This window comes from Cricetulus griseus, chromosome 2 (genome assembly GCF_003668045.3).
Source record: "Cricetulus griseus strain 17A/GY chromosome 2, alternate assembly CriGri-PICRH-1.0, whole genome shotgun sequence".
NCBI lineage: Eukaryota > Metazoa > Chordata > Mammalia > Rodentia > Cricetidae > Cricetulus > Cricetulus griseus.
Window position 1 is genome coordinate 442,535,880 of NC_048595.1, and position 23,839 is coordinate 442,559,718.

The 23,839-nt window shown below is 46.8% G+C and overlaps 1 protein-coding gene and 1 long non-coding RNA gene across 19 annotated transcripts in view; one reads left to right on the forward strand and one right to left on the reverse strand.

The window, feature by feature from the left end:
• The window catches only part of Lrrfip1 (LRR binding FLII interacting protein 1), a 128,473-nt gene that overhangs the window by 28,858 nt on the left and 75,776 nt on the right, over window positions 1–23,839 (forward strand). For 2 of the 18 annotated variants that reach the window (XM_035441125.1, XM_035441128.1), the window contains exon 1: window positions 22,908–23,053. The exons of 12 other annotated variants lie outside the window; for them this stretch is intronic. In XM_035441125.1, the coding sequence (XP_035297016.1) occupies window positions 23,042–23,053 (12 nt within the window). In that variant the 5' untranslated portion in view covers window positions 22,908–23,041. Of the gene's footprint in view, window positions 1–22,907; window positions 23,054–23,259; window positions 23,508–23,839 lie in introns of those variants that run through there. 4 more of the 18 variants (XM_027397567.2, XM_035441122.1, XM_035441126.1 and 1 more) reach the window with 4 other exon arrangements.
• LOC118238432 lies at window positions 1,244–22,651 on the reverse strand. Its single transcript, XR_004768740.1, has 3 exons — window positions 21,956–22,651; window positions 4,777–4,807; window positions 1,244–3,490 (listed from the first exon to the last, which is right to left on the reverse strand). It is a non-coding gene; the product is annotated as an uncharacterized LOC118238432 (long non-coding RNA).

Sequence of the window (23,839 nt, forward strand, 5' to 3'; positions counted from 1 at the left end):
CCTTAGATTTCACTTGGTCAAATGTGAACACTTGGCTTCCAGTGTGAAATCCATTCTCGAATTAAGACGTTTGTTTTGTTATTGTGGATATTTTGTGAACCTGTAATTTGTAGCCGAGGGTTCACAGCGGTGAGAGGTGGTGTAGTAGTGGGTAGGGTTGTTTTTCTCTGAGTGTCACACCTATCTGGCCTAAATGTGTTTTTAAGGGTTGGGTTTTGGTACCAATATTAATTGTGTTCTTGAAATGACTCAAGTAGTCCAAAGCAAACCAAGATGTATAAGCAAATTCATCTTACCTATATAACCCCTTCTGGGTTATGGTGAGAACATTTCCAGATCAAGAGTGATTTCACCAGGAGGAATGAAGCATAAACTTCGAGACAATTGAACATTTTAGCTTTGCTGATATTACATGGACACCTTTGTTTCTGGCACATTGCTGAGATATATGGTTTATTAAATCTATTAAAATATCAGGACTGAGGAGATGGCTCAGTGCTTCAGATCACTGTCTGCTCTTCCAGAAGACCTGGCTTTGATTCTCAGTAACCATATAGCAGCTCACAACTATTCTCAGGGACAACTATTAGATATATATTTTTTTCCTTTTGGGATTTGAAGACATATGACATAATGTCACAAACTGACCTGAAATGTTTTTGTTCCACAGAAAAAATCCATTAATACTACCTGTAACTGGGACAGGCTGCCACTCCGTTCTTGACCTGGCTATTTATAGTGAAACCTATTTTCTCCAAATTAAAAACATTGGTTAACATTGAAAAACTAGAACCAATTTAACTAAGATGATAAACATTTGAGGGTTTTAGCAAATAATTGCTTTAAAATGTGACCTATCTGTAGGATGAAGATGGAAAGGGTCACTACAGTTTGAATGTGTGTGTCCTTCAAAGTCCATACTGAAGCCCTAACCTGAGAGGCGGCAGTGTGGGGGAGATGGGCTCTTTCCATTGGGTATGAGGTATGGCCCTTGTGAGTGGATCAGTGCCCTTAGAAAGGAAGCCCAGGGGAGGGCTTTCGACCACACCCATGGTGTGAGGACACAGAAAGGAGTTCCATCAATGAAGCACAAAGGAGCCCTTCCCAGACACCGAGCTTATCTGCACCCTGGTCTTGGACTTCTAGCCTGCAAGTAGCTGCTGTCATTAATAAGTCACCAAGATATTGTGTGGGTTTGTGTGTAGATTTGTCTGTGTGCAAGTGTGTGTGTGTGTGTGTGTGTGTGTGTGTGTGTGTGTGTGTGTGTGTGTGTAGATCAGAGAACAGCTATAGATGTTAACCCTAGGGAAAGGTGTGTGTGTGTGTGTGTGTGTGTGTGTGTGTGTGTATAGATCAGAGAACAGCTATAGATGTTAACCCTAGGGAAAGATCCAACTTGCTTTGTTTTGTTTGGTCTCTCATTGGCCTGGGACTTGCCAGTTCAGTTGGGCTGACTGGCCTGTCAGAGATCTGTCAGTCTCCAGTGTCAAGGTTACAAGGACACACCACCATTCCTGGCTGCTATTTTTTATCTTGTATTATTATTGTCATTATTGTTGTTGCTTTATTCTTACTACTATTGTTGTTGCTGCTGCTGCTGTTGTTATTTTTATACATATGGGTTCTGGGAATTGAACTCAGGTCCTCATGCTTACACAGCAAGCACTTTACTGACAGATAATTCTGCCGGCCACAGTGTGTGCTATTTTATTCTAGTGGCCTGACAGGTACACAGAATGACTTCCAGGCTTCCCATAGGGGTGCCGGGGAGAATGGTATGATGAGAGACTTGGTTCATAGACTAGAGACTGTCAGGGCCAGTGGGGTGCCTGTGAGCAGTTAAGACTGGCTCTGGACCTGATGTGTGTGAGGTAGCTGAGGGTTGCCCAAGTGGAAAGGTCTAGGAAATAGTCAGACCTGTTAAATGTCCCCTACAGGCTCATAGTTCGTGGCACTATTAGGAGGTGTGGTCCTGTGAAGTAGGTATGGTCTTATTGGAAGAATTGTGTCTCTGGGGTGGGCTTTGAGGTTTCAGATGCTCAAGCCAGGCCCCCAGAGTCATTCTCTTCCCGCTGTCTGCCATCCCAGATGTTGAACTCTGGGCTCCTCCAGCACCACGTCTGCCTGCATGCCACAAGCTTCCTGCCATGACAATAATAGAGTAAACTCCTGAACTGTAAGCCAGCCCCAACTAAATGTTTTCCTTCAAAAGAATTCCCATGGTCACAGTGCCTCTTCACAGCAATAGAAATCCTAACTAAGATAACTGTAGATCTGCATAGCGGAGAGCAGGAAGTCACCCACCGCAAGGGGTAGTCCATCCACACAGGGCCGTGATCTCCCTTTAAAAGTTCAGAAGATCACAGCACAGAGGTCGGACAGAGAGTGGGCAGAGGAATGGCTTCCTGAGGAGGAAGACTGTGTGGGGAGGGGCAAATGGAATACTCAGAAAGGACACAGAAAGGAACTTAATTTGTGTCTTTTGGTTGGGAGGTCCCAGGGTCCTCATCCAGAGAAATCTCAGTGCTGTGTGTGAACACAGGAGGGCCATGGACCACTGAGTCACTGCTGGGACTTCGTGGGAGTGTGCACGGAGATGAGAGGCTTCATCCCTGGAGTTGGGATTTTGGCACAGGCTGGCTTTCTGCTAGGTGCTGCTGTTCAGTTCTCCATAGCGCCACTGATTGGACTGCGGTCCATCAGCAAACAACAGGGATCTGGACATGGGGCAGGGTGTTTAAGGCTTGAACAGCGCCACCTCTGAGGGAAGCCAGGGATGTTCTGTGTATTCCAGGGAGAACTTTTCGGAAAGGAATCCTGCCTGTTCCATGACTTGCTTAGGCTGAATTTTGAAGGCAAGTGGCCTGGTCAGCTTTGCTACTTTCTTAGGGACCTTTCTGTTTTGAATCTTTATATTTTGCGCATATCTTTCGTAATCTTTCTAAATGTGCTTTTTCTACCGAATGGCTTTTAAGTGTTCTATCTTTCTATCTGTGTGCCTTATAGGGTATTGGTATTACTTTTATTTTAATTTTAAATTGAAGCTGGTGGCTTTCTCTTCTGAATGTCACTGGGATGAGCACCCACTTGTGGTCCTTTTTGTGCATGTTCCCAGTTGTTGCTGGAGGCAAGCTCAGGAGTTTAAAGCAGGGCTGACAGGAGTTATAGACTACTGGAGCCTGCTGGTGGGGGTTTTAAAGAGGGAAAAGTAATACATGCTCTAAGGATGATTTGTCAGTTGGCTTTCTCTCACAGAGGAAAACTCTGAAATGTCCAAAGTAAAGCTGTCTGGTGTGTCTGTATCACAGCTGGTGGGACACTGGCAGCATCACCAAGGTGCTGGGTTGTTGGCATCCGCAGCTTCAGTGCTTGACTAATGAACCATGTGACCTCAAACAGGTCACCTGTCAAGACCGGGAATAATGACACTGGCCTGCTTGGGAGTGTGTCTCTTCCAGATCGCCTCCGGAAGCTTCCTGTCTTCTGTGATCTTAAACAAGAGAGGAAACGTGTCAAGAAGTCAGGAAACAGCATTGCAGGGGTCCCAGGTCCAGCTGCCTGACTCAGCCCCACATCAGCTTTAACGAACCCATTCACCTAGCACCTGTTTCACTCGGTGGCGTGGGTGACATAACATCACCAACCTGCAGAAACTAAAACTGGAGACCACCTGTTTTCAAACATGCCCTGAGATTAGACGTGAATCATAATCTCTCAGTCATCTATTTCATACTTTAAAATTTTGCCTCAAAGATTTTTGAGGTTCAGTGTCTTTAAGAAATAGCTTCAGTTTTTCAATTCCCCATAAAACACGATGAAACATTAATCCACAATAAAAGGGAAGTGTTCCAGAGACTGAGACAGCATGGACAGGCCTGCACACGGCTGCACCAGTTGGGGTCCTAGAGCTAAAAGGAGAAGTGGACATGTGCCCCCAGTCTTAACCCAGAATCCATCTCCAGTTGATAATCACTTGCAATGAAAATTCAGTTCCTCTACAGGAGTCTCTCTAGGGAAACAAACTTCTCTTAAGGGTTGGCTGCATGTCCAGCTGTAGACAGCCAACAGATAATGAACTCAGTGGCATCTTTAGAAGTTTCTTTTATTTTTTTTTTTGGTTGGTTTTTCGAGACAGGGTTTCACTGTGGCTTTGGAGCCTATCCTGGCACTCGCTCTGGAGACCAGGCTGGCCTCGAACTAAGAGATCCGCCTGCCTCTGCCTCCCGAGTGCTGGGATTAAAGGCGTGCGCCACCAACGCCCGGCGTGAAGTTTCTTATTTCATAATTTGTGTCACAGTTCTTTCTTTTTCAAATTTTATCTTATTATTTTTACTTTATTTTTATTTCTTCTCTCTTTTTACCATATAGATCCTTTGCACAAATATATATATGAATGTACATATATGTATATATATTATGGCTTCCAGTTTAGTGTTTTTATGGGATTCCTGAGAGTTCAGAAGAATTGGTCTCTGTTTCTTGTGCCTTCTCTTGGGCTCTTTTTCTTCTGTTTATTTGTTTTGCCCAATTTCAATGTGTTAGTTTTTGTTTTGTCTTACTATATTTTCTTTTATTATTATCCCACAGAAGTCTGTTTTCTGAGAGACAGAAAGGACATGAATCTGGATAGGAGGAGCTGGGAGCTACAGAGGGAGGATAAACCATGACTACGATTTATTATGTGAGAAAAATATATTTTCAATAAAGGGGGAAAAGAGAAGGGCACATACTTTTGGATGAGAGGCAAACTGATTGACAGACACTGTGGTTACTCACCATGTGAAATAGTGAAGGCGGGATCAGGTCCCTGCAGTAAATGACAGACATATCAATGTGTTAGTCACCAGGTTACCCAGCTATGGGTGAGTCTTCTGTCATGCAAATAAGAAATTGTGGAAAAAGAAAACCTACAAACTCACTCTTTGTGAAGTCACCACCAGCAGTTGTGGTAGCTTTTTCTGTCAGGGTCTGAGAATCCCTAGGACAATTTTGGGCAGCCCTGGCAGAGCTCAGCAAAGCAAAGCAAACTCTACAGGGGTGCAAAGGGGAGCTAGCCTGAGCCCAGTGCTCCAGGCCACGACCCTCAAATGTTCCACTCAGAGCTGCCCCCACTCCCCAGCACTGCACTATTTAGGGCCCACCAGGGAGGGAAATACTCTGTCTGGGTTATGGTGCATGTCTTGGCTATCAGTTACTCTTGTCTTCTCAAAGGAAGGAGAGACAGATGAAGCACGGGTCTGTTTAGCACAGTAAAGTGATAGTCTGCTCCAGAGAGAGAGAGAGAGAGAGAAAGAGAGAGAGAGAGAGAGAGAGAGAGAGAGAGAGAGAGAGAGGAGAGAGATTGGAGCGATCCCACCCAAAGCATGGGGAGCACGACAGTGTGTTGTGAATTGAAAAGAAGTTATTGTTTACTTCTGTTACATTTATTTGTTTTTGTTTGTGTGTGCACGCACATGCATTACACAATGTGCCTATGGAGGTCAGAGAGTAACCTTCCAGAGTCGGGTCTCTTCCTCCACCATACGTTCCTGGGGATCAAGCTCAGGCCATCAGGCTTGGTGGCCAGAATCTTTATGGGTTGAGCCATTTCTCTGGCCCCAAAAGAAGTTTTATGAATGTTTATGAGACAGGTGGCATATTCATACAGTAAGGTAACCCTTTTCCCTCCCAAATCATGGTAGAGCAGATCTTCCATTTAGGGTATTTCTTCCCATAATCCTCTTGAAAAGCCCACAGAGGAGGTCAAAACTACAAAGAAAATTGTATCATCCATCTTTTGATGACACAGACCCTTTCTTGGAACATGTGTGTGTCAGTAGGAAAGTGTTTCTGATATAGAGGAAACAGCCTAACTGCAGCTTCAGGGATGTTTAGCCGTGGAAGGACATCCTGGCTGACAGAGAGATACAGTTTCCTTGGCTCCTTCACACCTGACTTCCTACAGAACCAAGATACCAGACGTGCAGCAGCCATCCTTGGTTTCCTGCTGTCTAATCCCTTCCCTACCTGGTCTCGGTGTCATTGCTATCTCCATCATGGACATACAGTGTGATGCGTGGCAGTATTGTCCGTATTTGTTTATTGACGCCTGCGGTGTGGGAGTGCTTTACCCATTCCAAGCAGTGGCACTGAGACCTGAGGTGAAACACTGGCTGTGGAAAATGGTGGGATGGTGGCGGGGGACCTGCTTTGATGATCAACTGAGAGGAAAGGGTGCAGAGGACATTGTGAGAGCAGTGCCCATATCTGCTGTGTGTGGCTATAACTGTTACGTGACCTCTAAGGTGTACCACCTACAAGTATCTCCACGCTCCTGAGAACAGCCATCCCTCTGCAGTTGCCACTACACAGACTCTCCCTCAAGGTGAGCGAAGGTGTAGAGTGGCTACACAGAGCCTTCTGAGTTGGTACTGGGTGGTAGCAACCCCTCCCCCAAAGAGAAGAAGTGTAGGAGGAAGAGCTAGGGGAATGGGGACTCTGTGTGACCTGTGTGGCCTTTGAGATGCTTTTGGGATTTCCAGGCCAGGTCAAGGTGTCCAATTGGCAGTTGCTGAAGCTCAGAGAATTTGGGAGTAGGAAAGCAGATCTGTTGCTCAGTGCCATCTGGGCCACGTTCAAAGCAGTAGGGTTGTGAGAGCCCAGGGAGCAAGAGTAATATAGGGAAACACTCTGCAGAGCCCAAGGACTCTGAAGTGCTCCCACAGAGCGGCCTGGATGCAAGTGCACCTCTGTGCTATCTTTGTGCTGTTCAGAAACAGGAGTGCTGGCCAGCCCATGGTGGTACATGCCTTTAATCCTAGCACTCGGGAGGTAGAGGTGGGCAGATGTCTGTGAGTTCGAGGGCAGTCTGGTCTACAGAGTGAGTTCTAGGGCAACCAGGGTGACCCAGAGAAACCCTGTCTTGAAAACCCCCCAAAACAGAAACAGGCATGCTGCAAAGAATGTACAAAGGCTACTCCAAGCTGTTCCCATCAGTGTATCAAGTAAGGGTACTGTTTTGCGATAATTACTCATTGTTGTTCTTACTTTGTTTTTGCTTTTATTTGTCTTGGGTTAACATGAGATGTACTGTGTAGTCCAGGCTGTCCATGAACTTGTTGCATGGCAATTCTACCTCAGCTTTTAGCTCTAGGGTTGCAAGCATCAATTAGTAGCAACACGATGCCTGCTTAACTATGTGATTTTAAAACCAAAATTTAAAAGACTGAAGAGGTGCATTTGACACCTTGAAAGACTTCAACAGGATTTTTAACCTTGGGTTTGAGAATACGCCAAGGACCTTTCGATTGATTTTCACAGTTCTGAAACTGAGTGGATTGGAGTTACCTTTGGAGATGGATGCAGGCCAGGATGTCTAGTCCATTAGAAGTGACTATGACCTGGTCATCACAGGTTTTTGTGACATCTTTTGTTGGTGGCTACAGTTACTGGGGGAGATTACTGGCATGTATCAGGGGTCAGCATTGTTGAGGTCTCCTCTGGGGACTTACCATATCAATAAGGAAGTAAGTACTCCTGCTCCAAACCCTGGCTCCCCTAAGCTCTGCACAACCTCCTTGCATGGCCAGCCTAACCAGAGGGCTCTGTTAACCTGACACTAGAGGGCAGAAAAGAATTGCCCAGCATACCTTCCTGAAGGCTTCCTGTTTCTCACAGCATTGCCCTAGCTTTCTCACAGTATTGCCCTAGCAACAGGAGGGTGGCAGCTGCCTGTCTCTTTTCTAGTGTTGCCCATCGCTGCACTAACAGCTTCCAGAGTCTTGGTGGAGTTCTTACTCAGAGGCCTGGGTCCACTCCAAGCCCCTGGGGCCCTACCACCCAGGCCTTGTCTCCAGCCTTAGCAGCCTCCAAAGCGCTGCCTTTGTGTTCCTTGGGGCCCTTTGCCTTAGGCAGCCCAGCTACTAGCACCTGCTCACTTCGTTAAAAATAACTCCAGGGCTTTCTTTGTGCTGACTAGATAGTGGCTGATACACTGTGTCAGGGTTGAAAAGATACACTTACCAAATATCACACTTAGCAAGTATGCTTGCCAAGAGTCTGATTTGGGTGTAGCACCGGTAGGTTTAGTAATTTAGAATATCATTCTGAAGGGTTCCTGCCTACCTAGTGTGCCAGAAGGATCCCTAATACACACAGAAATAGGCAAGCACTCGCGCGTGCACGCACACACACACACACACACACACACACACACACACACACACACACATCCCACAAAAACAAAACCAACAACAACAAAAAAGGTTGCCAGACTAATTAATTAATTGCAGTTTCCTAGGCTAGGTTTATTTTTCTTTCTCCTAGAGAAGGCTTAAAAGCATTAGAAACACACAAAAAAGGATTTTTTCCTTCCATTTTTTTATTCCTTTCTTTTCAAAAAACAAGACAGAGGAACATGAATCTTGTATTATGTGCCTCTTCAAAAAACAAAATAAAACAAAACAAAAAACAATGCACACTCATGGAAACCATCAGCAAGAAAAGGCAATAAAATGACTCCTACCAGCTGCGTGCGACCCTTCCCCTCAGGGAACTCTGAAGAGGAGGAGGGAAGGAGGGCGGAGGACACCAAGGAAACAGAGTCTTCCAGACACAACAGGACCGACACACATGTAACCCACAGAGACTGTGGAGCATGCACAGGGCCCGCACAATTCAAGCCAGGCAGGGTCCCAGTGCTGAAGGGCTCCCATCCTTATCCGAGGAGCCATCTCCAATTGGCATCTGCTTGCAATGGAGTCTCATTAGATATACAAATGACAGTTAAGGGAGGCCCAGCAATAAATGCCCACCTCAAGTGAACTCAACGGTATTTTTTGAGGTGTTTTTTCTTACGTTACTTTGTCCGGGCTTTTTTTTTCCTTTCGATTATGTATTATGGTTTCCATTTTTGTGTCTGTGGGGGTATTTCTGCTTTTTCTTTTTTTTTCTGGTCTTTTTTTTTTTCTTGTTTTCGAAAGAAAGAAAGAAAGAAAGAAAGAAAGAAAGAAAGAAAGAAAGGAAGGAAGGAAGAAGAAGGATGGAAAGAAAGAAAGAAAGAAAGAAAGAAAGAAAGAAAGAAAGAAAGAAGGCATGGAGTTGGATGGAGGGAGAAGAATCAGGAAGGAAATGGAAAGGGAAACCATGATCAGAATATATTGTTTGAAAAAATATTTCCAAAAAAATTAATCCTCCTTCTTGAAAAGGAAGAAGGAAATGGAAGGAAAGAAAGAATAGAGGGAAGGAGAGAGAGAAAGAAAGAAGAGCTCCCTGTATCCTCATAAAGATGGCATTGCTCACTGGGCGGTGGTGGTGCACGCCTTTAATTCCAGTACTCAGGAGGCAGAGACAGGTGGATCTCTGTGAGTTCGAGGCCAGCCCGGTCTACAGAGTAAGTTCCAGGATAACTAGGCCTGTTACACAGAGAAACCTTGTCTCAAAAAAAAAAAATGCACTTTCTCCCTTTCTGCTGTTTCTTTGAGGAGGCAGGTCATTCTCTCTGTGTGTCTCTGTCTCTGTCTCTCTGTCTCTCTGTACCTCTCTCTGTCTCTCTGTCTCTCTGTCTCTCTTTCTCTCCCTCCTCCCTTCCTCTAATAAACTTTCCACATTTAAAAAAAAAAAACAGACAGCATGGCTCATTTTTCCTTATGGAATTTTTTTTATGTTTTTTTCATAAACATAATGGTGTGCATATACTCAACATTCTCTTAAGAACTTTATATACTGTCACAGTCTTATCACACATACCATTGCCGTGTGTGTGTGTGTGTGTGTGTGTGTGTGTGTGTGTGTGTGTGTGTTGTTCTATCTCTGGTATATTCCTTTGAGACAGGGTCTCTCACTGAACCAGGAGCTAGGCTGGTGGCCAGAAAAGTTCAGCAATCCCCCTGTCTTCGTGTTCCTTAGTGTAGTTCCTTACAGTCACCAGCAGCCTTGTCAGGCTTTTTATGTAGGTTCTGGGGGTTTGAACTTGAACCTTGTGCTTGTGTAGTGCGCACTCCTGCCCACAGAGCCACCTCCCCTCCCTACCATTGCTTAATCAATACAACGTTGCTGGTGTCTTCCCCTGGCTGGGGATGTCACTCAGTGTATTGCTCAAACTGGTTAAGGGAGGGGCCCTCCAACCTCAAACTCTCCTTTTCAAGTTGAATTGGCAGTTATCAACAAGCCACACCAGCTTACCAGGCCCAGCTGGCTGTTGTTTCCCTGGTGGCAGCCTGAATATGCATATGGAGTCATCCATGATTTCCCACACTGGGGGATTTCAGATGTCCAGAGCTGAGGGTAGGGTGACTTTTAAACTGAGATGACGGCTGCCTGCACTCTCTGAGAACATCTCCCCACACAGATTTCCTAAGTTTTTTGTCTGGTTTGTTTTGTTTTTTGTTTTTTTTTGTTTTTTGGTGGTTTTTTTGTTTGTTTGTTTGTTTGTTTGTTTTGTTGTTGTTGTTTTGTTTTTTTTTGTTTTTTTTTTTTTTTGGTGTGTGTGTGTGGCCAATTTCATCTGGAGTCACTTGAAACTCCTGCTGTTCTTCTATTTCCTAGGGGAAACCTTGCCTGGCTTGCTTCTTCCTCTCTTTGTGATGTTACATAAACAAAAGAGTACACTTGCCTTTTAAAAATAGAATTACTTAAATCGTGGTAAAATATGCACAATACAAACTTGCCGTCTTAATGCTATACATTTCCTTCTTGCACAACTTAAATATCAGCTTCCCATTTCTTCCTCTCCAAACCTCTGCCACCCATGGTGCCACCCTCTGTCCCCGTGACTCTGGCGGCCAATGGGACCCAGGTTGTGGTCTAGCAAACTGACTTGTCCTTAGCAGCAGAGAGACCCTGGGTTTGAATCCCAACATCCCCAAACCAAATTGAAAAACCTCTCAGGACCTCTTGTAGTCATGCAACACTCATACTTAGAGACAGACTTCAATGTCCTCACAGTTTGTACAACTTTGACCTTGTGCTAGAATCCCCTTGCTTTCTAAGGATGAATGTTTCCCACTGGTTGGATCAGCTATGCTCCTCCTCTCTGTAGATCACTTCCATCTACAATGGGCATATGACCTTTTGCACTTAAGGTGATGATGTCTCTGACATTTTAATGTGGGACCCTTGCCATAGTTTTACCTGATATTTTTGAGCCTGGGGCACATGTCTCCTAACTGCCTCCTGCTCCCTTGTTTCTGTTTTGTCTCTGCCTATGCCTTTTTGATTTCTCATAGAGATCAACATACTAAAGTTAGACATTAGCAAAAAAACAATATTCAAGAGTTGGACATTGAGATGGCTCAGTGGGTAAAAGTGCTTGCGTTGCAAGTCTGATGACCTGAGTTCAATTCCCAAAACCCACAGTGAAAGGAGGGAACTGACTCTACAGTTGTCCTCTGACTTCCATAAGCACAATATGGCATGAGCATCCTTATGTCCTTATGAGCACATGCACACACACAACAATAATAAAAAATATGTTTTAAGTTAGCCATGGATCTGGGATGAGTCACATTGTGTTTTAATAATTGTAGACCATTAGAATTGAAGAGTTGAATCTTTTCATAGTCTGAAATGATTGTGTCTCCATATATCCAATACCCCCTTGAAAAAAATCTTGTCAGTCTAGGGAGATGGTTCAGTGGATAAAATAATTGCCCAATAAGCATGAAGACCAGAGTTTAGATCTCCAGTACTTACATAAAAGCCAGGTGAGTGTGGCAACCCACCTGTGACCCCTGTCCTCTGGAGATGGAGATGGGATTCCAGGGAAAGCTGGTTAGCTAGACTACTAGCTGCATCTTTCAGCCCTGGGTTCACTGAGAGACCCCGCCTCACTTGATGATGTGGGAAGTGATGGAAGACACCAGATGGCAGCTTTGGCCTGCAGTGGCACACATGTGCACACACACAGGCACACATGTGCACACACACAGGCACACATGTGCACACACACAGGCACACATGTGCACACACACAGGTATCTCGGCAGTGGGAGGGGCGCTTCACCCCAAAGGAGAAGTTGTGAGCTTCTGTTACCCAACCCCATTCTTTAGAAACACAGTCATAACTCCTTATCTAGCTGGTGAAGTCCAAGAGGTTTCGAGATTGCATCGCAACAAGGAAGTGAGGTGCCTCACCGAAGTAACCAGCACAAAGTTCAGGCCTCTTAATCTAGAAAAGCTATGTGGTTAGTCCACTGGAGCCTTGGCTCAACTGATGCTGAGGTTGTGTGTGTTTCACCAGCTCACGGTACTGCGGGTACCAGGGCTCCCCCAGTGTGGGGGTCAATAGCTAAGGGATAGGAGTCTCACTGGGTGGGACAGGAATGAGGTGCAGGTTTGTCTGGGACACAGGTTACTACCACATCCTTTGTGAATTATGACTGGTACAATGAATGAGGATTGAATTTTCCTTCAGCTATTTTGTGCTGGAATGACACAGACTAACTGGTCTCGATGCAGTTATGCACAGCATTGTTGTAGTTATAACAACACCTCATCTAGTCCTTGTAAACCCTGTGAATTAAGTACCATTATGGCTCGCATTTTACAGACAAGGGAACTGGGCCACACAGAGAGGTCACTCTGCCCAGAGCTGGAGATTTCCATCAGGTCATGGTAGCCCCAGGATCTCTGCACTTTGTTACAGTCCATAGTGCCTCTCTGCAGAGCACAGTAGCATCCTAACTTCAACTGTAACAGTGACTCCCTGACTTAAGGATGGCTCTGTCTCCAAGTTGCTTCATCTGTTTATCTTTTACTGTTCACAATTAGATCTTCGCCTTTCAGCAAGAGTGTCTTGTTGAGAGACGTGTAATTTGTTCCCTTTCAGGAGCCTGACTATGCTATTCTCTATCTGCCCTGGTCAGCAATTTCAGAAGCTAGAAGCTATTTAAGGTCTAACAGCCCAGAGCCTTGTCCTGCCTCCTCACAATGCAGGTACTAGCTCTCAAAGTCACTGTGTCCTCCTTGTCCATAATTGTAGAGTGTCTACTTAAAGAAGAAAGGTTGGAACCACAGCAGTTATGAAATGGAGGCACTAGAATTCGTATCTTCCGACCACTGAGAAAACAATCAATGCAACTACTAAATGGAAGAGATGAAAATTTAATTTTAAGGATACTTTACTTTAAATCATGTATGCGCACCTGCATGTAGGTGCCTGAAGAGGCCAGAAAGACTGCATGAAATTCCCTGGAGCTGGAGTTACAGGTGACTGTGAGCATTCCAAAGTGGGCACTGGGAACCAAAGTTTGGTTCCCTTCAATAACAGCCAATGCACTTCAGTGCTGAGCCATCTCTCCAATCCCCAGATTAAAAAAAAAAAAAATTAAGACCTCAATCTAAATCTAAAGAGTCCTTCTATACCTGAGTTTATAGAGACATAAACAAAAGGCCCACACATCCTTGTGACCTACCATCATGATTTTTTTTAAGTAGTGGGGGGAAAATGTAAGATCTGATCCAAATTCACACACGGGAATTAAGAAATGTGCAGGGGTCGGGTGGGGAAGAAGGATGGCTCCGCAGATAAGGTATGCCAGGAAGCCTAAGGGCCAGAGTTCAGGCACTGGGTCCACACAGTGGAAGGAGAGAACCGACTCCCAGAAGTCCAGAAGTTGTCCCCTGACTTCCACCTGCCCACAAACATGCACACACTAAGTGCATTTTATTTAAAAATAGATTTAAAAAATATGCAGGGTCTGCAGGAGGAACACTGACATAACTTCCTGGAGGACAGGCCATTCCTCCTCAGAGAAAAACCCATGTTAAAACTATTAACAGTTGCTAATTAGTATTATTAGTTATTAATCATTAGTTATTATTAATCCCATCCCTGAAATATATATGGGTGTGTGTGTGTGTGTGCGCGTGCGTGCGTGTGTGTGTGTGTGTGTGTGTGTGTGTGTGTGTGTGTGTATCAAACTTCTAATAAAATCCTTGCTTAGAGGGAGGGTTGGTTTAAAGCTTAACAAACAGACTCTTGACTTCATCCAGAAGAATAATAACTCAGCCAAGACATTTCTGCAAAAGAATAGGGAGGGTGTTTCAATTGTATTGTAGCCACTAGGCTCTGCTCAAACAAAATCTTTCCTGCCTCTGTTCAGACATTTTCAGTGGGTCCTTTACAGCTTCTGGGATAAAGTTCACATTCCTGAGTACAAGGAACTGTAAAAAGAGTCTCCTAACAATATCTAAGGGAGTTTCGGAAGTAGCCAAACGCTCAGACTTCAGCCTGTACTGGGGCAGCCTGCTGTTTCTTCCGTATTTCCTTTCGGACACCGTATGCAGACATTGTTGATCATAACACATTTGTCTAGAAACCTAGACACCAGAAGGTTGGCTTTGAACGGAGCCCAAGACAATGGCAGAATTCTGGGCTTAAAGAATGGCAACTACCTGAAAGGGGGCCCGAGTTCCCCGAGAGCCCCACATGCCAGCAGAAGCTTTCAAACACATCCAAAGCTGATGAAGCGACACTGGATTTGTCCCAGGACCTCTATAACCTGGGTGTAATCGGTGACTCCAGAGATGCTATCTGGAAGGAAAAAAGGGTGTGTGGGTGTGTTTGTGTCGAACAGAATGAACTGGGAGTCCAGCAGCCTCTGTGTGTGCTCGTCCCTGTTCTGTGTGGCTCTCCCGGCAGCCCCCTATGGTACCAGTGACTCTCCAAAACAAAGTGCAGACTGGGACTTCCAAACCTGACTGCCAAACTCTGCCAGGGAGTTTGACACCCCATATTCTCTGTTAGGGTTCAGCACTGAATGATCAGCCTCTATTCTCTGGTCCGGCCTGGCTTGAGGAAGCCAAGCCCAATTTTTGACCTCCTCCCTTTGACGCTCTCTCTACCAGCCCACCTGTAGGATCACACCCTTACCTTCCACATGGCCACAGGACTTCAGAAATTTCAGTTCTCAGCTTCTTAGCGTAGGCCGCCCCTTGCTGGGTTCCCAGTGCTGACTTTTGGTCTCTTCCTGACACAGCTTTGCTTTGGAGTTTGTACTCCATGTAATCTAGAACAGCCAATCTCAATGATGCATTCTTACCCTTCCACCCTTCCTAATACGGTTGTGTCTAGCCATGGGTCAGTGGGACCCTGGCACCTCTCTAGAGATCAGTAAGTCAGTGTCTTCCCCCTACTGTGGGTGTTTGGAGGTAAATATGGTTCTCTTCTATATCAGGGGCTCTCAACTGAAGCCACCTGACAATGTCTGGAGACAGTCTGGGTTGCTGCGCTGGGGTGGAGGGTACTGCTGGTATTTGCTGAGTGAGAGACATGATACTGTACCAGACAGCTTCCCCCAAACAAGTCATTTAACCACTAAATGTCAGTAAGGTTGACCTTGAGAAAGTCAGCTGTGTACTTACACTGACCTCCCCAGAGCCCAACACCCATGCCACACGGATGTACTACTGGAGCAGAGACAAGGGAAGGGGTGCCTCATCCTCTAAATAGCTGCAGTTAGACAAGATGGTCAGAGGAGATCCTCCATTTGGAAACCCTCATGTGGGCTCAGGGCCACGCCCTCCCATTATGCAAAGGCAGCTAGCTGCCCCAGTGAGCCGGGCGGGCATAAAGGTGACGTGGTCAGGAGTGGCTATTTGATCTCCAGTTTTTCCAGAATTTCCACTCCTGTACCAAGCATGCCTCTCCAGATGCTGTTCCCTGTCCAAGAGCTAAGGAGCCTCACCTAAAGTCATCATCATCTTCCAATGGTGAGGTGTTTCCCCTCTGCGCTAAGTCTTCTCGACAGACATCCAGTTCGAAGGAGCCGGAAAGGTACAAGTCGATCAAGACCTGGCAGTTTTCTGTAGTCTGGTAGTTTTGTTTCATCTGAACTATAATTTCAGGGCTGGAGTGCAAGAAGAGCCCTTATGAATCTTCGGTGTGGGCCTGCTTTCTTAGGAGTCTACTCAAGTGGGTTTGGTCTCTGTCTCCTTTGGGGGAGTTCACTTGGGTAGATTTTAGGGATACTGTTTTAGGTGTGAGGACCTTCAGCTGGAAGCTTACTCACTTATAATTTTTGTAAACCTTTGACTCCATCTTCAGGACCCTTCAATCTCCTTGGTTACTATGACTACCCTGTTAAATCAGATTATTAATGAGGTCCTATATCCCCTGTGCTTCCTCTCTGAGAATGACACTTGCCAATCACATGTGTAGCCTAGTTGACTTTTAATATCTCAGGTAGTAAAGATTTATGCTGAGACCCTGATTTTTAAGGATTGTCTTCATATTTCCTAGAATGTTAAACTCATAGACAGGATCACTAAGGCAGACTAAATAGTACTTGGGAAAACATTATTACTGTTTTTTTTTTTAAATTGCTGTTTTCTATTCCATCTACATTGCTTTGAAATACTTCTTACCCTTGGGTATTCTGCTATCCAGTGACTAGAACCCTGAGCAGAAAAACTTGTCTTCCCATGCCACTGTTTATTGTCAAAAACACCTTGAATGGACTATTCTTTGAGTGAAATAGCTACTTTTTCCTTTGCTATCAAGTGTACCTAATGGGCTTTTTTTTTTCTTTGAGATTGTGTCTATATGGCAGAGGAATGCATCAGAGAGCTTAGGAGTGTTGGTTGCAACATTTTTAGGGAAGCATTGGGTAGTATTTGTAATACATTGTATCCAAGAACAACAGAATTGGTTTTCCTTGGGGGTTTTATTGGTTGTTTGGGTCCTACAATGAAAGGGAGGCATTTCTGTGATGGCTCTGGCATGGCTTCAGGGGTCACCAGTTCTGAGGGATGGTTTGAAAAAATACATTTAGATTCCCAGATACTTTGGGGGGGGGCGGCGTTTGATTCAGAGTGACATGGATTGGAAATTATCTCCAAGGGATCCTCAGTCACCCCAAGCAACTTGATGGGCTTAATGGGGCTCCCCAAAATGATTTTGCTTCCCAATATTGGCAGTGGTATGACTGTTCCCAGTCCTGACAATGGTATGACTCCCGCTGTTCTCAGTACTGGCAATAGTGTGACAACTCCCACCCCCACCCCCATGTTCCCAGTGGTTTGAAATCCACTGGCCAGTTCAGATCCCTGACAACTCTCCCATTTCTGACCTCAGGCCTCAACCTTGCCTAATCCAGTCCCCAATGAAGAGCAGAGGTTCTTACCCCACCCCCTCACCACCCCTGACCACTTGGGTTCAGTTCTCTTAACTTCATCCCCACCCCCTTTAAGCAGGCTCTTTCTGGGACCTGGCAGCTGCTGGTCCTGCCCCTTCCCTCCTTGCATTCCTCTGTGTGCAGTCTCTCTCTGAGCTACTTTCCTGCATCCTCAGCTCCATCTTTTCTCACTAGACTCAAGACTCTCCCATCCTTAAAGACCTCTGGACCAGAGGTTAGCGAGATGCTCAGCACTTGAGACCACTGGACATGGATTTGAGCCCCCAGAACCTACATGCAGGCTCACAGCCATCCATAACTCCAGTTCCAGGAAATCTGACACTGTCTTTTGGCTTCTGCAAGCAACAGTATACAGACATATCAGTAGTCAAAACACCCATGCACATAAAATAACTTTAAAAATTTAAAATCCCTATGGACCAATAAACAAATCTCTCACACCCCAACCCCTCCCTCTAGTTCTGCCTTTCTCCCAGGCTTCAGTCCCAGGCTCTAACAACAGAATGCGGTAATCATTGTTTTTCTACTTGCAGATTAAAGGCTTTCTCAACTTTGTTCTCTTTGCTTCCAGGAGACACCTCTGTTTTCTGTTTAACTACCCCTTCTCTGTCTTGGCTTGTTCCTGGGCCATTAAATGTGGGAGTTCCAAATTACTTCCCTTAGCTTGTTCTCATTTCACCACATGGCCAGTCACTGACATCACCTTTGACTGGCCAGTACTCCATGCTACCTTTTAAAAGTTTCCACTTGCTACAAAAAAATACAAAACACTTAAAGATCAATGGACTGCATAGACATGGTGAGTCACATCTGTAATCCCAGAACTAGGATGCCTAAGGCAGGATGATTTTCACAAGTTCTAGGCCAGTCCCCTAGGTTACAGAGTGATATCATATCTGAGGGGGAAAAAAAAAAGGAAAAATCAAAGAGTTCGTGATAATCTATGAAAAGTCTCCATTTTATTAGGAGAGCCATCCTTCTGTCTGTCCACCCACCTATCATGTAGGATGTGGCCATCTATTCCAAACAATGAAAATATGAAGCCATTACTGAGATATCCATTGCAGCCTGATAGGGTAAGGGCTAAGCTAATACTGAGGCATAGGGCCACATGAGAATGAGGGCACTCGTGCATGAAGCCCAGCCCAGGAGCTGGTTGGCACATTAGCAATCAGCTTGCTGTTGCTTTCCAGTTCTCAGGTTCCAGCATCATCTTTCCACTGGAGGTGGCCAGGATTGTGCCTCATGGTCCAAGTGCTCTTTAGGCTGAGCTGGGTGCTGCCTTGGGGTACCACTAATCCCCCTCTCCCATTCAATGGTACTACTAGTAATGTCCCCGATATTCATGGGGTATTTAACTTGCATCCTTGACCTTGGTATGTTCACTGCCATACCAATGGCCTTAGATGGGTAGTGGGCTGATGCAGGGGAACCCCACCTCCCGAAAACCTCATGACCGAGGGTGGGGGTAGCGGCATGACAACCCATGAGAGGTGAAGAATGAAACTCAGGACAGTAGCATCTTTATGGCCACTCCTTCTAGAGAATGGAGAATGGCCTTGTGGTTTACTTTTCTTACACATCTAAAGGGAGCAGAACTTGTGACCTGTGTCCTTTACAATAAGAAGGGATTCTATTGGCTAATAAACAGAGCTCAGGGCTAGAGCCTACAGGAAGGATCTATGAAAAGCATAAGTAGATGGATGTAAAGTACATGGGGCCTCTTTCATAGAGACATATTCTAGTCACTGAAGGATGGGGGCATAAATCATGCTCAGGATATTAGGGGAGTCAGGTGAAGGCTGAGAATCAACAAGCTGATTGACCATGTTTCACTGGCATTCCAGATGACTAGGCATCATTCATTTCCTTCATTGAAGAAAACAGTCCTGAGCCATTGACAGTCCTGGTTTCTCCAGTGCTTTTTCTAAGCTATGCTTCCTACAGGGCTACTGGTCCAGGTTAAGCCCAGGGAAACAGCCAAGGGCTCACTGAGTCCAATGACTTCCTACTCCCAAGTGAGGACTTATGGGTGTCTGGCAGGGGACACCTCTGTGTTATACAGCATGCTGGACGTGCGCCATGATAAAATGTCGTGGGACTTACAGTGGAGACCTGAATTTGAAACCTGGCTCCCCTTCTCCAACCTGTCTGTGGACCAGTCAAACATCTTGTGGGCCGTGTGTGTGTCAAGTGTTTTGTAAACAGAAGGTGCCACACAAAGCCTGGGTGATGGCCTGAACCACAGTTATCATAATATATAATCACAGCTGTGAGTTTTAGGCAATTGTCTAAGGAGCCAAAGTAAAAACATACACGTGCGCACATTGTGTATACAAGGCACTAGAGGTGTTTACCCTGCTATCCATCATCCATGGGGCTGGTGGTTCGTGTCTGTGAAAAACAATTGTTAGGGTTGTGATGGAGAGAAACGATTTCATGTTGGCTGCCTGATTAATGGGGAGGCTGAGAGCCACGCTGCCTTCCCTCTGCCTCTGCTTTCTGTGGTTGCCCTGCAGCCCAAACCACAGAGGAAGGCAAAGCTAGTGAGCCTAGCAACAGATGTCAGGGAGACAGTAAACTGGTCTTGGGTGGGGCCCCAGTCTGGCTTACTCTGTGGCTGAGCTGGCTAGCTGTGGTCCTTATGGTCCTCCAACAATGCTGGCCATTGTATTTGATCCTTTCCCAGGAGTCCCTTTAAAATTAGGTTCCCGGGAATGATCTTGTACACCTAAGAACTGATGTTGAAACTCTAGATTTTCCTTTCCTTTCTCTTAAGAGACCACAGAGGACACACCCACAACACATACATACCAACCCCCTCACATACACTACACACACAGCAAACATACACAACACACATACACCACACATGCCCAGACACATACCACACATGCACATACCACACACACACACACACACACACACACACACACACACACACACACCATAAGATGATAGGGACAGATCTTTCCCAAAGCTTACTGTGTGCACACAGAAAGAGATCCAGAGCTTAAATGGTGTCAACAAACCTATGAGCTCACAGGTCAGTCAGTGCCTGGCCATATAGAAAGGGCTGCAACTGCAGAGCCAGCTTATTAGAAATGGCTGATCATCGATCATGTTTAGCAAAAGGAGAAAACTGAACTGCATCATATACCTCTCAGCTCTTTATATAAAAACCCTGGGCCCTACAAGGCATGGAGGCACATACCTACAACCCCAGAATGCTTGAGGACACCATCGGCTACATGAGGCCATCTTTAAAAAAGAAAAGAAAAAGCCCTTTGATACCACCAAGTTGTCAGTCCAGGGGATGAGCTCCCCTTGGACTTTCAAAGGTGTCCTGGGGCTTCTTGTCTGATGTATTCATGTGTTTAGGTGGCTTGAGTTTCTTCAAGGCAAAGACTTTTCTATTGCTCTGCTAGGACACTCCCGTTGAGGTGGAAATTTTGTGTAGAGGTACACACCCCATTCTACCAAGTGTCACTTTTCTCACACCCTCCTACATACCTTCCAGAAGTTAGTGGGTTCCCTTTCCATTCATTACCTTGCAAGACATAAAAAAGAATAACAAGACTTAAGGGGCATCAGAGAGGTGTTGGTGTCAAAATTAATAGAAGGCAACTCTGAGCCTCTCCACTTTATTAGAACATAGGTTAATTTATTTAGTTTTTGTTTTGTGTTGAGACAGAGTCAAATTCTGCAGCCCTGACTGTCTTGAAACTTGATATATAGACCAGGCTGGCCCAGAACTCAGAGATCTGCTTGCCTCTACCTCCGTTGCATGGGCTGGGTGTTTTTTTTGTTTTGTTTTGTTTTGTTTTATTTTGTTTTTTAAGACATTTCAATTAGCTAAGGCTAGCTTCAAACTTAATACAAAAAGCCAAGGATAGCTTTCAACTCTTAGTCCTTGGGTCTCTACCTGCGAAGCAGATTCCATGCATGTGTAGCCAGGCTAGTCCCTACAATTTAGATTTTTATGTCACCACCAAGGGTAGGCACTAAACATGCCACTCGCCATATGGACTTCCACCCTTTGGAGCTGGGAACTGCCCACAGCCACCAAACAAGGCAGACTGTGCTCACTATGGCACCCTCCTATCTGAGATAGCAGGGTGTTGGTGTGGCAGCTGCCATAACATGTTGCCACCCTGCAGAACCACACAACTTGCATGTTTATGGCTATTCTGTGGTTGGCGGTGTTCCCTGACTCTTGAGCCTAGGTATCTCTCACCACCTGACTCCCTCCCACAGCTTATTTTGGGGGGAGGGGTGACGGGGGGCTGGGCTGCAGATTTTCCCCTTCTTAGGTCTGCCTCACCTCTCTGGCTCAGTCCACTTCTCAGCTGTTTTAACTTATGGCCCAGCTTCTTTCCAGCTGTGGAAGAGGCGGCAGCCCTGGGCTGCAATGGTGCGGGTGTCCCAGGGTTCCTGGAATCAGTCTACCCGTCTAGGTCAGAATACACTAGCAGGACTGTTATTAACCGGCCTCCACTCTCACCTGTAAAGTTAGCCCTAGTAAATTCCACCAACCTTTTCCGTTACGATGTTATCTATAACTATTCTCTCCGATGATATAAACTTTGTAGAATCAAGCACTTTAAACGGGTATCACGTTGAGACCAGATGTTGGAAGCTGGTCCCCTCCTTTGCGGGGAGTTTTCCTCATCTGAGATGCTTCCTACCTTTCCTCTTTCAACTTGCACGAACTTCCAAAGCCACTCCCCCTTCATCCCTAAACCACGCCTCCTTCGTCCCTTCGGGCTAGATTACTCTGCTTTCAGAACCCATCTTCCTCTAGCTCCACCCTCTGGCCTTCCCAGCCCTTTGAAGCACTACCGAGAGACATGGTGACAGGATGCTGGTCCACAGGCTTAGGCCAGTGCACACACGTGTTCGCTGTTAACAAGAAGCATGTCCTCCGGGCTGAGAATAGGGAACCATAAAGCTCAGATGTGACCCTGGCTTCTCCAGAACTTTTTCTGGTGATTCCAGAAAAGAAACACAGGCCAAGGGACCCTGTTACTTTTCCTTTTGAGTCTGAAGAAGGCCCTTCTAGGGCGGAGAAAACACGTCACCCAGGTTTGCTGCGCGGACATGAGGAGATACGCGGCCAGGATCGGCTAAGGGTGAAATCTGTGCAGTTTCCTTTGGGTTGCTTCAGTCCATAGCGCACAACTTTGGAATCTTCTGGTTGCTTGCCCGCCTGGCTTTAATTTTAAGTCAGAGGCACTCCTATTCAGCGGACATGGAAGGAGCGTGCTAGGAGTCGCGTAACTGTCCGGCGGGGAGATCAATTTCTTGCCTCCCTGTTAGCGCAGCACCGAAACCTGAATAGAGCAGATACGGGGCTCCAGACACCGTATCCGCTGGACCGCGACTGTAACCGGGCCTGATGCTCGCTCCTGTCCTGAGTGGCCAAGGGTAGCTCTGTGGTCCCCAAGGCTGAGCCAGCTCGGAACACCGCTGAGGCAGGGGCAGCTGCGCTTGGGCAGAGGCTCGTGCGCTGTGGTTCTGTGTGGTTCCAGCTCAAGCCACCCGTGTCCTAATCGAAGGCGTGCTTCCCGGGGCTTGGGCTGGTCTCCCACGCTGACTCAGCCTAGGGGCGGCAAGGGCGTGGTTGCGGGTGGGGTCCCTAGGGTCATTCCCCTCCGCCTTTCCGGTGTCAGCCTCAGGGACTGGGTGGTGATTGATGGTACCGCAGCTGGCTAGCCAGGAGCAGTCGGAGTGAGGAGGAAGGCGGATCTGGAGGTTCTGAGGCAGAGCAAAGGGAGGAGCATGGGCGGGGTCTTGGAGGAGGAGCTTAGGGTCCCCGGTGGGCGGATTCGGGTGGACCTCATGGCTGGAGAGCTTGGGTACCACCGTGGGTGAAGCGATCCACTGAAGAGGCAGGATGGGGCCGTGTGGAAGGAGCATAGGAGGCAGATGGACACCCAGGTGGGTGGAGCCGGGGAGGAAGGGGCACACCCCCCTGGAAAGAGCGCGGGAAAGGGGCTGGAAAGGAAGGAGTGGCGGGCACAGAGTGGGTGGGGCGTGGGGGCGGGGTTAGGCGGGGCCGGGGCGGAGTGTGCCCGGGGCTCCTCTCTTGCCACCCCCACCCCCGGCCCGGGGCCACCTGCGCCCCGCCCTACCGGCCGCACCCCAGCTGGGGAACCGCGGAGCTGGGTGTCCGGGATTCGTGTGCGCAAGGGGGATCATCGCGAGTTCTGCTTCTGCCTGGACGGCTGTCCTGAACCCGGAAATGTGGCTTCGCTGAGAGCCCTCCGGACTGAGCGGGTCTGCGGCGCAAACTCACGGGTGGGAAGTTGGTCTGCACTCCGGCAACATGACCAGCCCGGCGGGAGCAAAAAACCAGGAAATCGACTGTCTGAGTCCAGAAGCGCAAAGACTGGTAAGAGGAACACGTGGTTCAGAATTGCGCCTGCCAGAGGTCCCCGCAGTGCTGGGTCGCCACCCCCCACCACCCATGACTCTAAAGTCAAGGGCAGTGGCCCACTCGCTGCAGCGGTCCTGCTGGAGCAGAGACGAATGGGCTCTGCCAGAGCCACTCCTGATGCCTGAGGACAGGTGGTTGGCTGAGTGCAACATATCTGCAGGTGGCGTTCTGAAAAGTACATTTGGTGTCCCAACGCCCCTCTCAAGGACGAAAAGGAGTGTGGTCTCTCCCTCTGCCCCGAGTGACGGTCTCTAGGCAGGCTCTGTCCAACTGACTGGCTCTGGCCT